The sequence below is a fragment of the Raphanus sativus genome, chromosome 9 (genome assembly GCF_000801105.2).
Source record: "Raphanus sativus cultivar WK10039 chromosome 9, ASM80110v3, whole genome shotgun sequence".
NCBI lineage: Eukaryota > Viridiplantae > Streptophyta > Magnoliopsida > Brassicales > Brassicaceae > Raphanus > Raphanus sativus.
Window position 1 is genome coordinate 4876989 of NC_079519.1, and position 14780 is coordinate 4891768.

Consider the following 14780-nt stretch of genomic DNA (forward strand, 5'->3'; position numbering starts at 1 on the left):
GCTGTATCGGAGATTGAGTTCCACCAGGTAGTGGTGCTGGAAGCTATATGGCAACGTTTCCAAGGGATATGCATCCCAATGTAGCAGCTTAAGTTTAACAGGAAACTGAAGACAATTTGACTGAAACTGCACCTTGGATTCTATATCACCCAAGTGCTGGAAAGAACTTGAGAAAACTTAGATTATGCATGTCGATAATACTGTAGCACTCATAAATAACGTGTGAAGCATGTCACACATGCAGTATCACACCTTCAGTTTTATCCATACCCTGTTGATAGAAACACCAAAGCCACTGAGCATATCCAGATCAGTTCCACTTACAACAACAATTCAGAGGGATTTAGAGTAACATACCATATTATTGTTCAGTACATCATATATCTCGTTAGGATCCCATAGAAACCTTTGTCCATTCCCGGTTCTAGGCGCACAATTTCCCTTCCTGTTTGTGCGACCCAAGAAATGCATGTTTATACATCCATCTGTCGATATGCTGATGAGAGACTTTGCTTTTAAATGATTCATCCTAGGTCGACCATCATCAAGAAGGGAAGTTACATGGTTGAAAGGGTATCCGTTGAGGAGACAGGCAACATGAAGGAAAGCTGTCTTGTCAAGTTCATCTAAATCATCGTAGCTATTTCTCAGAATCTCCTTGACATGTTTGTGAGGCCTGTTTCAAGTGAAAGTAATTCATCTTCCCACGTCTCTATTGTTGTGCTTTCACTCAGATATGTGGCATAAGCCACTAGGGCAGAGGGAAGGCCGTGAGCTAGCCGAGACGCTCTAATGAAGAGTTGCTCAAAGCCATCAGAAGGTGGCGCTCTTCCTCCATAGGCTAACTTCTTAAAGACCTGGAGGGAATCGTTATCCTCCAAGCATTTAACCTCATATATACTGTTAACTCTACAGGAAGTAAGCAGACCCATGTCTCGTGTAGTTATGATGATTCGGCTCCCTAGACCAAACCAGGTAGTCTCTTTTGCCAGTGCATGTATCTGCTCCGCTTTATCCACACCATCAAGCACAATGAATACTTTTTTGTTCCCTAGTCTTTCCTTTATCTCATTGGGTCCTCCTTCAAGGAAACCATTTTTCTTACCACTGGGGATGTTGGAGAGGAATTTTTCCTGCAAGCAGGAGGGACTCTTGTCCTTATAAAACTTCTTAATGTCCTCTATGAAATGATGGGCTGGAAATTGACTTGAAAATCGATCATAGAGACACTTGGCAATGGTGGTTTTGCCTATGCCTCCCATACCCCATATTCCTATCACGAGAACCTCATTTTCAGACTCCATATTCAAAAGGAGATTCAGGTTCACCATGTGTGCTTCCATCCCAACTAAATTCTCTTGATCGATCAAATTTGCAGGCTTCACCTTTGGCAGTCGGCTTGAGATATTTCCAACTATATCAGCTACCATCGTTGCTTCATCCTTGCTAACACAAGAAGCAAACATTTGATTCAATCCCAAAGACGTGAGAAGGATGTACATGGTATGGTTAACACATTTCACTTCTTAGATCGACACTCCATTATACAATCTAATAAAGATGAACATGGTATGGTTAATCAGATTATCTTATTAGTCTTAATCCTCAACCAATCTAATCAGATTACATGTTTTAGATTGGTTTAGATAATTCTTATTCCGGAAGGCCGTTAGCTAAAGTAGAAAACTAATTACCATGCATATAGTGAACGCTATATATGTTAAGACTTACCTTTTTTTTTAAGTTAAGACTAATCTTTACTAACAGGCAAAGCAAGTTAATTCCTCTAAATCAGTTTCAGTCCCAAAAAAAACTTTGGTAAAAGATTAAGGGCTCTGGCGTTACAAAGTAAAAGATTACCATGTCCTGGAATGCTTGCCTGACAGATTGCCAACTTGAGTGAGAGCTCCTTTCCATTCGAGAATCTTCCTTTGATCTCTGCATCGTTGAAAAGCAGCCTCGAAGCTTCCTTTCTGATGTCTCACGTCAGAAGGCTCTACTTTGTAGAAGATGGGAACGACTTGGATCTTCTCCTCATTGAAAATCTCCATTATCTGTCGGAGTTCCTCCAAACACCAGCTTGAATTAGCGTAGTTTTCAGAGAGAACAACCACAGCGAACAAAGAATTTTCTATAGCCTTGACTAGTTGATCGGAAATGATGTCGCCATCCTCGAGATCCCTATCGTCTTTAAAAGTACGAATTCCATTGTCAACAAGTGCTTTGTGCAAATGGCTGACGATGTTATGGCGTGTATCCGTCCCTCGGAAGCTGAGGAAGACATCGTAGTCTTTTTGAGAAGTTGAAAAGGAGGAAGACATTGACGATGGTGTTGAAGAAAGAAGAATAGAGCTCTCCCTTTGGCATATCGATTGTTTGTCTTAATAGTTTCTCAGTTTCAACTACTCTCTCGGTAAAAGTTCAATGTAATTTTCCCGCTTGACCACTTCTCCATATTTTTTTTATTGGTGGTGGACAAAGTCACTTTTCATTTATAATTTCATTAGTAAAATGGGGGCATGAAGTATTGTTCAAAAAAAAATGGGCATGAAGTCATTGACATAAATCACGACACTTTCATTTCTTTTCCAATTAAGGTTATGCTCTTTTTTTTTTTCATTTAAGTTCTTGTCACAAAAATAATCTTAAAAAAATAAATTAACCAACATAGTTTATTTTAATTTTAAATTTTTAATATTTATTTTTTATTTTTTTAGAAACCCATCACTAAAACTCCATCCTTTAACTTTAAACTCTAACTCTATATTATTTAAACCTAGAAATATAAGTGCATATTTACTCTTTAATAAAAAAATTGATCATTTTACTCTTTGAATGCTATTTTGTAAAGTTAAACTAAAAGGGAATATTGTAAGAAATTTCTCTTCTTTCTTTTTATTTGATGCATCATGTAAATGTAGCATCAGATTACAATATCTAGATGTTACATCCTAAATTTGTTTGTTTTGTAATTAGTAATTATATCTAAATGAGACATCTAGATGCTCAACTGTTTGTTTGTTTTCTTTTTAATTTTATAACTAGATTTTGGATCCGCGCGTCCGCGCGGATGTATATTCAATTTAATCACATGTTTTTGTTAATTGTAAAAACATTCCCGATATTATTTCATATGTTATCGAGTTCTGAAATTTTATATATTTTTTTTTTTTTAATGTACATTTTTAAACTATGAACTTTTATCAATTATTGTATTGTAGTTTTTTCTTTTACTTGTAAACTAAATATAAAGTATATAATATTAGAGTATTTAGTTGAGATATATGAGTTCTGTTAAATAAGAAACTCTAAAATTTGTGATTTGAATGTTATTTTATTTTTTTAATAGATTTTTAATTAAAAAATCATTTCGACAGAAACAACTGGAAATGTAACCCCAAAACATATAAAATTTTATAAAACCCAAATAAAAACCCATATAACATTTTAATAACAAATCAAAGTCCATATAAAATTTGTCTAAAAGAAATTAAAGCCCATGATTGCTTAAATATAGGAATAGATAGTGGAAGGTAATATCTTTTAGGTTAATAATAAATGTTTTACGTGATATGCAAGATTAGAAACCCAAAAAAAAAGATTTAGAATTTGTTATGATGATTGATTAAATATAGGAATAAATTGTGTAAGATAATATCCTTCAGAAAAATAATAAATGATTTGTTTTGAGTTTGAATTTAAAAATAAGATTGTGAAGATATATTTGTATATAGTTAATATACTGGTTTTGATTCTGCAGACAAAAACCACAATCTGATTTGACGAAGGAATTTAGCATCAAAATAAAATTCTAAGTTTTATCTATGATATACAACGGTATGTAGATAAACAATTTTGACTGTTCTATATTTGTGACGTAGAAGTTAAGTAATGAAGAATAATTGTATGGTTTACTAAAAAGTTAAACGTCAATGTTTTAGTTATTGTATAGAAAAATATATATGAAAATGGTAGGATGTGATTTAGTAATGGTAGTAATTATACAGTATAGTAATTAAAGAAACATTAATGATATAATAATTAAGGAAACGTTTTTGACCAAAAACAATTTAAGGAAACGTGATTGTTGGTTTAGAAAAAAAGTAAAACACTAAAGGGTTGATTGGCAGAGCATTAGCATTAGCATTATGCTCCTTATTATCCAATCAACATTGATCACAAAAGCATTTAGAAAAGCATTTACAAGATGCTAATGCTCTCCAAATGCTCTTTGCTCAATGCTCTCATATGAAGCTTTTGAAATAGCATTTGCATTTTGAATTTATATATATTCAAAATATTTTATATGTAATTAAATTATGTGTGTTTAATAATATAAAAATATGCTTATAATCAAAAATAAATTTATATTTAAAAAACTAAAATTTGTGATTAATTATTTTTTTTTTTAAAATAGCAATATTTCACATTTAAAATACAATAAAATTTATATAATTACACATATCATTCATTATTTTTAATAAAATACATAAAATAATATATATTTATATATTCTAAAATAAACACATTTATATTATTTATAAATAAATAAATTATATGTCATAGATTATTTTTATGATAATATTATATATGGATCATTTATTTCTCAACAATAAATAAATAATGATAATTTTTATATAAATTACTTTTTAAAATTTATTTATTTTATTTAATATTATCAAAATTATTTTTTCCAAAAATAAATTTTATTTTTAAATAGTTTTTTTATTTTTAAATAATAATATTTCACATTTAAAAATTAATTTAATTTATAAAATTAAATAAGATTCATTATTTTTAATAAAAAATATATTATTAATATATATTATAATTTATTATATATTATTTTAAAATAAATATATTATATACTAACTTTTATGATAATTTTAAAATTGTATAATGCTACTGCTCTACCAATCACTTTATTAAAAATTTTAGTGAGAGCATACAGCTTCTGCAGCATACTGCTTCTACAGCATTCTGCTACTGCTTCTTCATCTGTTGTACCAATCGAGGCCTAAGTGGTATAAGTTGGTAATTATTGAGGAAAATTAAGGGCTATTTCTTTTTTGTACTTCCCCTTTAATAGTTTAGATAACATTTGAATACTGTTAGTTAAAAATCTAAAAGCGGGATGATTTATTTTTTAAATATTGAATTAATTATTATATTTTGATTAATATATTTAAATTAATTTTACGTTTTAATAGGAAAACCAATTTGTATTTTTGACGATAAAATGCGATATTTGCAGTTTGGCAGAAAAATTTAGTTTTGCATTTTAGTGAAAAAACACAATTTTTCAGTTTCAGTAGAAAACTAAATTTTGTGGTTTCGATGAAGAAAACTCGTTTTTGGTTTTTTTTCTTATGAGAACTCGATTTTGGCGAAAACTTGATTTTTCGACTTGATGAGAAACTTGATTTTTTTTTATCCAAAAAACATGATTTTATAATTTTGGCGGAAAATTCAATTTCGAGTTTGGCTAGAAAATACAGTTTCCGGTTTTGATGTAAAAACTTGATTTTGCGGGTTTGGCTAAAAACTTTGTTTTGTTATTTGAGCGAGAAAATGTAATTTCGACGAAAAAAAAATCAATTTTTAATTTTACTAAAACCTCAATTTTACAGTTTTAATAGAAACACAATTTTACAATTTTGATGGAAGACTTATTTCTAAAACTTTTATAACTAATAACTCCTATATTTGTCTTTGAAGTATTTAGGTCTTTTGGATTTTGAAATTCAAATGTTGTATCCAAACTTTACATTTTTGCATTTCAAATATCTATATATTTCAAATATTATAGATTTCACATGCAGATGCAACATCTAATATGCAAAATCTAAATGTTGATGTAATAGTTCTTTTTTTTTTTTTGGCATCAATGTTGATGTAATAGTTCAAACGAACAACATCTGATATTTGAATATATATATATATATATATATATATATATATATATATATATATGCAGCTTCTGAGTACAAAACCGGATAGGGCCTAAGTTGAGAGATAGGACATTCCAAAGATTAAATTTTTTTTTTGTCAATCATTCAAAGATTAATCTATTACTAGATCTTGACCCATTTGAAATTTTTAATAAATGGTCCGAATAGAGGTTCTTGCCTCTGATTTTTTGTCAACCATTCAAAGATTAATCTATTACTAGATCTTGACTCATTCAATAATTTTAATAAATGGTCCAAATAGAGGTTCTTGCCTCTGATTCGAAACGCGGGTCATATGAAGACAATAACTCTACGGAATTTCAAAAGTTTCAGGTTTTGGTAGAGAGTTCTTGCACGTAATCTATCTTATTAAAACAGGAACATTACAACTTTTTCTAGGTAGATTTTTAAAAGTAGACCTCATATATTTAAATTAAATATCTCATTCTTTATATATAATACATATCATAGTGTAACTTTGCATTGATGTATTTCCTTAAATACAGTTCTTCTTTTTGTCTATATTCCGTATATGATTTTTACATTTATTACATGTCGATTTAGATAAGATATATACTAAGAATACTAAAATATTAATCGTTCTATAATTACCCTATACAATTCATTTTAAATTGATCAGTATACTTTCATTGGCCATATTAATTTTATTAGTACAAATAACATTAGATAGATAAGTCATAGACACATACATAAAGATATGACTATTCTTATAACTACGTTGGGCCTAATCTACTTTCTAAAACAAATAACACATAGCTTCATATATTGTATAGAAAATAGTAATATTGTATAGTATTATACTTATACAATAATACTTAAAACAAACCAAACTGAAATATAATATATATCGAAAATGCTTTGAACCATTACACACAAAATATATTAGACTTTAGAGATAAAATTCACTTTGAAATTACGTAATAATTATTTTAAAAAATTAATTTTCGTAATGTACAAAAAACATAAGTTTTATATAAAATTTTGTGTTACAATAAAAAAACACAATTCGCGCTTGCAAAGTGTTATTTTTACATACGAAAGACAGTTTTGATATTGTTCTTTAAACACAAAATTGAATTATACAAACTCGATACTACATAAAACTAAACAATATAGAATACATTTTAAAAAAAAACCTGTGCGGGTGTGCATATGTTTATATAATATATAAATATATTATGTTACACATATTTTCATATAAATAATACTCCAATGTAAGTTTTGTATAATAAATGTTGAAAATAAAAAAATATATAGCACTATATATTTTAAATAATAAAAAAAATCTACTTTACGTTATCATAAAAATTAAAAATCAGATTTAGTAATTAAACACATTGCTTATTTAAACACATTAGTACATATTGTTATTAATCAAAATTTTATATTAATACACATTGCAATCATATATAACATTTAGTAAAAACGAAGATAAAAAAAAATTGACTCCCGCTCGGTCGAGCGGGTCATGATCTAGTTTATTATATATCTTATGTTCAGACTTCGAACTATAGGATAATGATATTGGTCGAACAATAGAGTAATATATTGGTTAATAAATTGGTTTTATAAATTGGTTTAACATTTAATAAAGATTAAAAATGGATTATGTTAACTATCGACGACTTCTTAGGAGACATTATATTATAAGGGATATATTATGGCGACATTTTTTAAGAAATAAATGAATCAATTATAATTTCTAGTTATAGTCTATTTATTTAAAAATCACATATGAACAAGAAATCATGATTTTTTTTTAATATATAAAGATTCAAACATTCGCAATTCACAAGTTAGGCCATATATTAAAAATGGTCATATATATTTAATCTTCCAAACTGCCTTGCACGTTGTTCAAGTCAATGCAATTTTTTTTACATTTATGTAATTAATTAAAAAAACAAAATATACAAATCTCGTTTTCAATCCTCGTAAGGATTTTGTTTGTATAACTCAAGAAACTATTATGCAGTCAATAATATCTATATTGCCATTAAATTATTTTTCCATTTTGCAGATCGCAAAATCACACACAATCTAAATCACTTTGGTCAAAATGGCTTCCTCTTCTTCATCCGCTACCCCAGAGTTTGATGTCTACCTGAGCTGCGCAGAAGACACCAGGAAAGGTATGGTCTCACATCTTTATCGTTCGTTGTCTCAAAGAGGCATTACGACTTACACACGTGATGACAAGCTGGAGAAGAGAGCCTCGTCCCCTGATTCTGAGTTTTCCGACCAATGGAAATATACCATAGATGCAAAAGTTTCCGTTGTCGTTGTCTCGAAGAGCTATCTAGCCTCTGCTTGGTGCCTGAACGAGCTCCAAACAATACTAAACTTCCTCGACATAGGCCGTCTGTTAGTTCTTCCCATTTTCTACGGAGTCGATCCTTCAAATGTGAAAAACCAGACTGGAGAAGTCGAAGAACCCTTCAGAAAGCTTGGTGAAAAGTATCCTGAGAAGGATCAAGCATGGAGGATGTCTCTTATCGATGTCAGCAACTTATTCCCCAGGATTTACACAATTTGTATACATCATCCTGGACTTTATACTTTGATATATCCATGTCCATGTGTTGTTTCACTCGGTTTCATGTTTCTTTTTTTTTCTTTTCTGTTTTATGATCCACTACAGGAGCGGTGAAGCAGAGCTGGTCGAAGCAATTACAAAAAGAGTTGAAGTCTTGCTTCGTTACTCGGATAAGTCGAGTAATCCGAGAGGGACTTATCCATTGACAACCAAAGTCAATGGACTGTTCGGGATGGACCGTCAAATGCTAGCACTGTACAAACTATTAGATTTAAATTCTAACGAGGAAGTTCGGTTGATCGGCATTTGTGGTCCGGGAGGCGTTGGCAAGACCACGCTAGCGAAACTAGCATATGAAGATATGTCTAAACATTTCCATGCACATGTGTTTGTAGACAACGCCAAAAACATTTATCAGCAAGACCCCGATGAGTCACAAGAAACATTCACATCAGGAAAGATTCAAAGGTGGTCTCAAAAAAGAACAAGGGATGTTAGCACTGGTGTGATCAAATCAACAGTTGGACACCGGAAAGTTCTCCTTGTGATTGATTCTGTCGACAGCATGGAGCAGTTAAAGGACATAGCAGACATTGTTGGTTGGTGTGGTTCACGAAGTAGAGTCATTCTTGTCACACAAGACAAGAATTTGCTAGATAACTTTGATGTGAAGCATGTCTACGAAGTCAACTCGCTGAGATACGATGAAGCTCTTCAACTCTTTTCTCAATCTGCATTCAAAGAGACAAACCCTCCTACGAGTTTCGAATCACTTTCTCTTCGTGCTGTCCAGATCGCAAGCTTCCTTCCCCTGACTCTAAAAATCCTCGGTTCTTTTCTACAAGGCAAGGATGAAGAAGGATGGGAGAAGGAACTGCAAAAACTCGAAGGAGGTCAAGAGAAAACTATTGCGGAGATAAGGAAGAAATGCTTCACAAGAGTAAACGAGGAAGACCAGATCCTTTCGTTTATCTTGCCTTAGACAAAAGTCATCTGAAATGGTGTTGGATGTTCCATAAACGAACAGCAATGTCAAGTGTCAGAAGGAGTTTTGATAATGTATGATATAACATTTTCATTACAAACTATTCTGGTTTTGTCCGAGTTTTTATTGTATCCATGACTCCATCATCCCTAGATAAGCTAATGAATCCAACGTTTAAGGATTCAAGGTACAAAGAGGCAACAACATGGTTAAAACTTGCTGAACATAAGCCAACTGCATAGTAAGACTTTCCAAAAATTTGAGTGTAAAGCTCCTACCACCCACGGAAAAATGGGTTTTCTATACCCAGCAAGTGGTTTCCACAACTTTTAATTTTATTAAATTGTTTCTGAAGGTTCTAAATACTTTTTTTCTTTTTAAGGTCTAAATCCTTAAGCTGTTACATAGAGATTTAACAGGGATCAAAGGTAATAAAAAATAAGGCATACTCTGTTTTTGTGGTAAATCAGTTGTTTGGAAGTGTCCCATCGGCAGTTAATTCCGGTTTTCTAATTCGAAAACACAAACCGAAAAACAAACCGATTGTATAAAAAAAACCAAAGTCACATCGGTATGATTTGCTTTTCCTTTTTCCTTTTTTCTCTTGGTATGATTTGGTTTACAAAGTTCCTAAACCGGACTATAAATTAAATTGTCACTGCTCTGCAACCATCATTCGCATTCCACAAGCACTTATCTCGCCGGGTGGTAACTGAAACTCCTCCGGGAGTTGAAGATGAGACTCAAGACGCAACTCTTCGATTTTATCTGTGTTTATTATGCTACACGGGACGTTGATGATAACAATGTGATGCCGCGTATCACTCCCTCCTTCCTCAATCTCCGAAGACAGATAGAGATTTGGTTTGAGGTTAATCCGAATCACATCGTCATCTTCTCGTTTCCACTCATAACTAAACGCCGGGAACCGGAGGTAGAACGACCTCTGGCAAGAGACAATGATACATGCAGCGAAACCTAGAAACATGGGTGTTAGCCTAATCTGAGGTTGGCTGATCTTGGTACATGTCCCATGTGATTGATTTTCAAAATATCTTGGCATTCTAGCTCCAGGCATGCAAAGAAAACTTACTACGTCCGTGTTTAGAAACCGAGTTATGAGTTTCTCATCTTGTCGCAGGCTGAAGCAATGGCTAAGATCAAGGTGTTTGATTGAATGGTTCGGAGAAACAGTCTCCAAGGAATCACATCCGTGTGCATAGAGATGGTTGAGACTCTGTGGAAGCGCTTCCACTGATTTGAGCTTCTTGCAGTTATTAAGGCAGAGCGTCACCAAAGATGGAAGCTCTCTGATGCTTGGTGGGATTGCCTCAAAGTCATTACCACTGAGGTTTAAATATGTTAACGTAGTGAAGTGACTAAGCTGGTCTGAGAATGATTGAACATTCTTGCAGTTGTCTAGCTCAAGCTCTTGCAAATTGTATATGCCTAGGTCTTGAGAAAGTTCCAGCAGTGACGTGAGGTTGGAACAGTTGGAAAGCTTGAGTGTCTGCAACTCCGTCAGCTCCGGCAATGCCTGGAGTTTGACGCAGTTAGCGAGACTGATGTATTTCAACTTAGAGAGGTTCTTCATTGATGTAGGTAGGTTGGTGAAGTCATTTCCGCTGAGGTCTAGTTTCTCTAGTGAATGCAATAGATGAATGTCTTCTGGGATTTTCTGGATGTTCAAGTTGATAAGGTTCAACTCTGCCAAGCAAGGGAAACCTGAGAAGCTAATGCAACCGAAGGGAGCACCATCCTCGTTGTAGCTAAACCGCCTGATGCTGAGATATTTGAAATCATAGAAGCTTGAGACAAAAGGAAACCTTTCCTTTGGCATCACCATTGATTCTTCAGGTATGTGTTCCTCGGAAAGAAAAGAGAGGTGCTCTGCGTTTCCCCTGAGATGCCACCACTTGATGTGTATTTCCCCTTCTATAGAAAGGTTTGCAAGAGAAGTTAGTTTTTTTACTGCTCTGGGAAGCTTCATTATGACTTGCCGGCGTCGCCTGAGTCCACTTTGTGGCAGGACACTCTTTTCTGATATATAGATGGGAAGATTTCTTAAGCCATTGCAATGCGATAAATCGAGTTTTTGCAGGCCGCCAATGGACTCTGGAGTTTGCTCTAGTCCTGTACAGCCTTTCATTATCAACTCTTTTAGTAGTGTGGCCCTTGAAAGATCAGGAGTTTGGGTCAGATTCTTTGAGCCAGTGACATCTAGTCTCCTCAACTGACCTAGCTCCTATATGTAAGAAAAGAAAAATACACAAAAGAAGTTTGATATCTTGATACACTATAGTTTCTAATCAGACTCAATACTAATGTGTTATGATAGCTTACCAGGGTCCCATCCCACAGACGCTCAAGCTTGCTGTGACGCAGAATAAGTTCAACGAGGCAATGCGGAGAGTATCCTGGAGGCAAACTTATCATAGGATAAGCATCCCAATGTAGTAACCTGAGTTTGCTGGGAAGCATATCTGTGCCTGGAAGGAACTTCAGTTTGGACTCTATATCATTCAAATCCGTGGAGGCCTTGAAGAATGTGAGACTGTTGATAGTCTTAAGCACATTTCCCTCTATAGACGTGTGAAGCATGTTAGACATGTTTAGTGCTACACCTTCAGTTGTTGTTGTACCCTAACAAGAGAAACGGAACACGACAAGCATAGCAAAAAGCATAGAGATTAGAACAAGGATAACGTGAGGATATAAGCTCTCCACATCCGAAATTTGGATGGGACATTAGTATAGTAAATATAATTGAGCCTAAATCCACTCAACCCTAACTAGTTTTAACTTGGAAACTTAACATGGTATCATGTTAAATCTAAAAGTGTTGGAACACTTACTATGTTGTACTGTAGCACGGAGATGACGGAATCAGCTTCCCACAAAATTCGCTGTCTCCAAGGCAATTTTCCAGATTCTTGGAGAACGATTTTTCTTGCTGCTTGTTCTATCAAGACGTGCATGGTGATGCATCCATCAGGTGATATGTCTATGAGAGATTTCGCTTCTAAAGCATTTGTCCTTATGGCACCGTCAACGAGAAGGTCATTGACACGCTGGATAGAGTCTTTATTGAAGAGGCATGCAACGTGAAGGAACGCAGCCTTCTCTTCATCGTCTAAACTCTTATAGCTAGTTTTCAAAATATCCATGATACTTTCTTGAGGAACTGTTTCGAGAATACCTAATGCTTTTTCCCACCCTTCTATCCAGGTAATCCGGCTGAGATATTTGCCGAAAGCTTCGAGGGCTGAAGGAAGGCCTTGAGCAAGCCTAGAAGCACGGATTGATAACTGCTGGTAGACATCAGAAGGAGCTTGCCCTCCTATAAAAGCAGCCTGTTTAAAGACTTGAATGGCATCATTGTTGTCCAAAAAGCTAACATGATATAGTAATGTTACTCCAAAGGACTGGAGCAAGCCAAAGTCTCTTGTAGTTATGATGATTCTGCTCCCTGCTCCAAACCAGTCAGTCGTTTTCGCCAGAGCCTGCAGCTGGTCCAAGTTGTCCACATCGTCGAGGACAAGGAAAACTTTATCCTTAAGGTTGGACTTGACACTGTTGTATCCCTTCTCCACGCACCATAAGCTGGTCTCTTGTTTTTGGCCTTGGAGATTGGATATAAGCTTTTCCTGTAAATATGGGAGGCCTTTCTCTGCCAAAATCCTAACGTTTTCAATGAAACATGAAGAATCAAACTGACGTGAATATTCTTCATAGAGACACTTGGCAATGGTGGTTTTGCCAATGCCTCCCATTCCCCAGATTCCTATTACACGAACCTCATTTTTCGATTCCACACTCAGCAGAGGATTCAGCCGTTCCATGTGAACGTTCTTCCCTACGATATGGTTCAAATCTAGTGGCTCCATTGAGAACAACTGATTTGAAATTTTCCCAACAATATCCGCAATCATCGTGCCCTCGTCCTCACTAAGGTTGTGGACAAATACAAAAAAAGGATGTTACTTCAAATTTATTAGTTCCCAAAGTATGCATGTTTACGTTAACTTCAAATTTTATTAGTTCCCACAGTATCCATGTTTACGTTGTTCTAGTGAACAACTACTTGCATATGACAAGGTCAAGGAAGGACGCGCGAGATCAATGAAAAAAGGTAACCAGGAAATATGATGTTTCGGTGCATCTACATTATTCTCAATAACCACTGGATGTAGTCATTACACTATGTGGGTAGCTTAGCAAGGATGAAATATGATAGATGAGTATGCACATAGAAGAGAAACTATTCCGGAACCAGAGAAGAACCAATATGAATGTTGCATGTACATGGTAGCTAATGACAAGCACACTTTAAGGACGTATGATAGGACAGGAAGATCATGCAGGGGACTCTGGTAAAGTTTGATATCCAAACAACGTATTCTATATCCAAGCTATAACTGTCTTTGATAATATTATAGATGAGAAAATTGCATTTTAAACTCTAAACTGAGAGTTACGGACACGTTAAACCTTCAAAATTTTCACTAGTATTTGTAACCTCTGAACTAACAGTTTTAAAATATCAAACCTCTGCCGGCTGCCGCCAATGAGTTGATGACATAAAAGTACGTGGTGGCAGAAATGGATGATCTACATAGATGACTACGTAGTTGATAAAAAAAAGATAGATGACTACGTAAAGTGATGATATGGACTTATTTTCCTATAAACAAAAATGTTGAACCTTTTTTAAAGAAAATCTTAGAAAGTTTTACAAATACTTAATGAAGTTTAGTAATAAAATCCCTCAACTAATTTTAAATCTAAAAAAACCTATCAACTAAGTTTTCAACAATATAAATCCTCAGCTTATAAACCGTTAACATATCTCACCCTCCGTCACGGTTTTTTATATGGAGGATAACACTCACTAACGGAACTAAAGTTGAGGGTTTATTTCATAAGATTTTGTAGTTAGGATTTTTTCACGATTCATCTTTAGTTGGGATTTAATAAAATTTTAATCTGAAATTATAACAAAAATCAAGATTTTTAATTATATTTTGAAAATAAAAGATGTCATACTACAATACTGGGAAGATAAAAATAATTAGCCGATTTGTTCGTCTATACACCTGACACTAGGATAAGACCTCTGCCTTGCGTAGGGTGAATTTATATGAAAATTATTTAAGAAATATTGTATGAAAATAATATTTCTATTCTTGATCGAGTTAATATTTTTGGCCCTTAAAACTTCTTTGTTAATTACATAATTTTTTTACTGATGAACTGATCTCATTTTAAAAATATTTCAAGTCAAGAA

At 33.6% G+C, this 14780-nt stretch overlaps 1 protein-coding gene and 2 pseudogenes across 1 annotated transcript; 1 reads left to right on the forward strand and 2 right to left on the reverse strand.

Annotated features, from left to right (window-relative positions):
* Positions 1–141: 141 nt before the first annotated feature.
* On the reverse strand, positions 142–2514 carry LOC108824174 (TMV resistance protein N-like; annotated as a pseudogene).
* Positions 2515–7962: 5448 nt separating this feature from the next.
* LOC108826314 (disease resistance protein CHS1-like) lies at positions 7963–9674 on the forward strand. Its single transcript, XM_056995498.1, has 2 exons — positions 7963–8497; positions 8613–9674. The coding sequence occupies exons 1-2, from the start codon at positions 8032–8034 to the stop codon at positions 9488–9490; spliced, it is 1344 nt and encodes a 447-aa protein (XP_056851478.1). The 5' UTR covers positions 7963–8031; the 3' UTR covers positions 9491–9674.
* A 424-nt stretch (positions 9675–10098) lies between these two features.
* On the reverse strand, positions 10099–13862 carry LOC108824562 (disease resistance protein RML1B-like; annotated as a pseudogene).
* Positions 13863–14780: the final 918 nt, after the last annotated feature.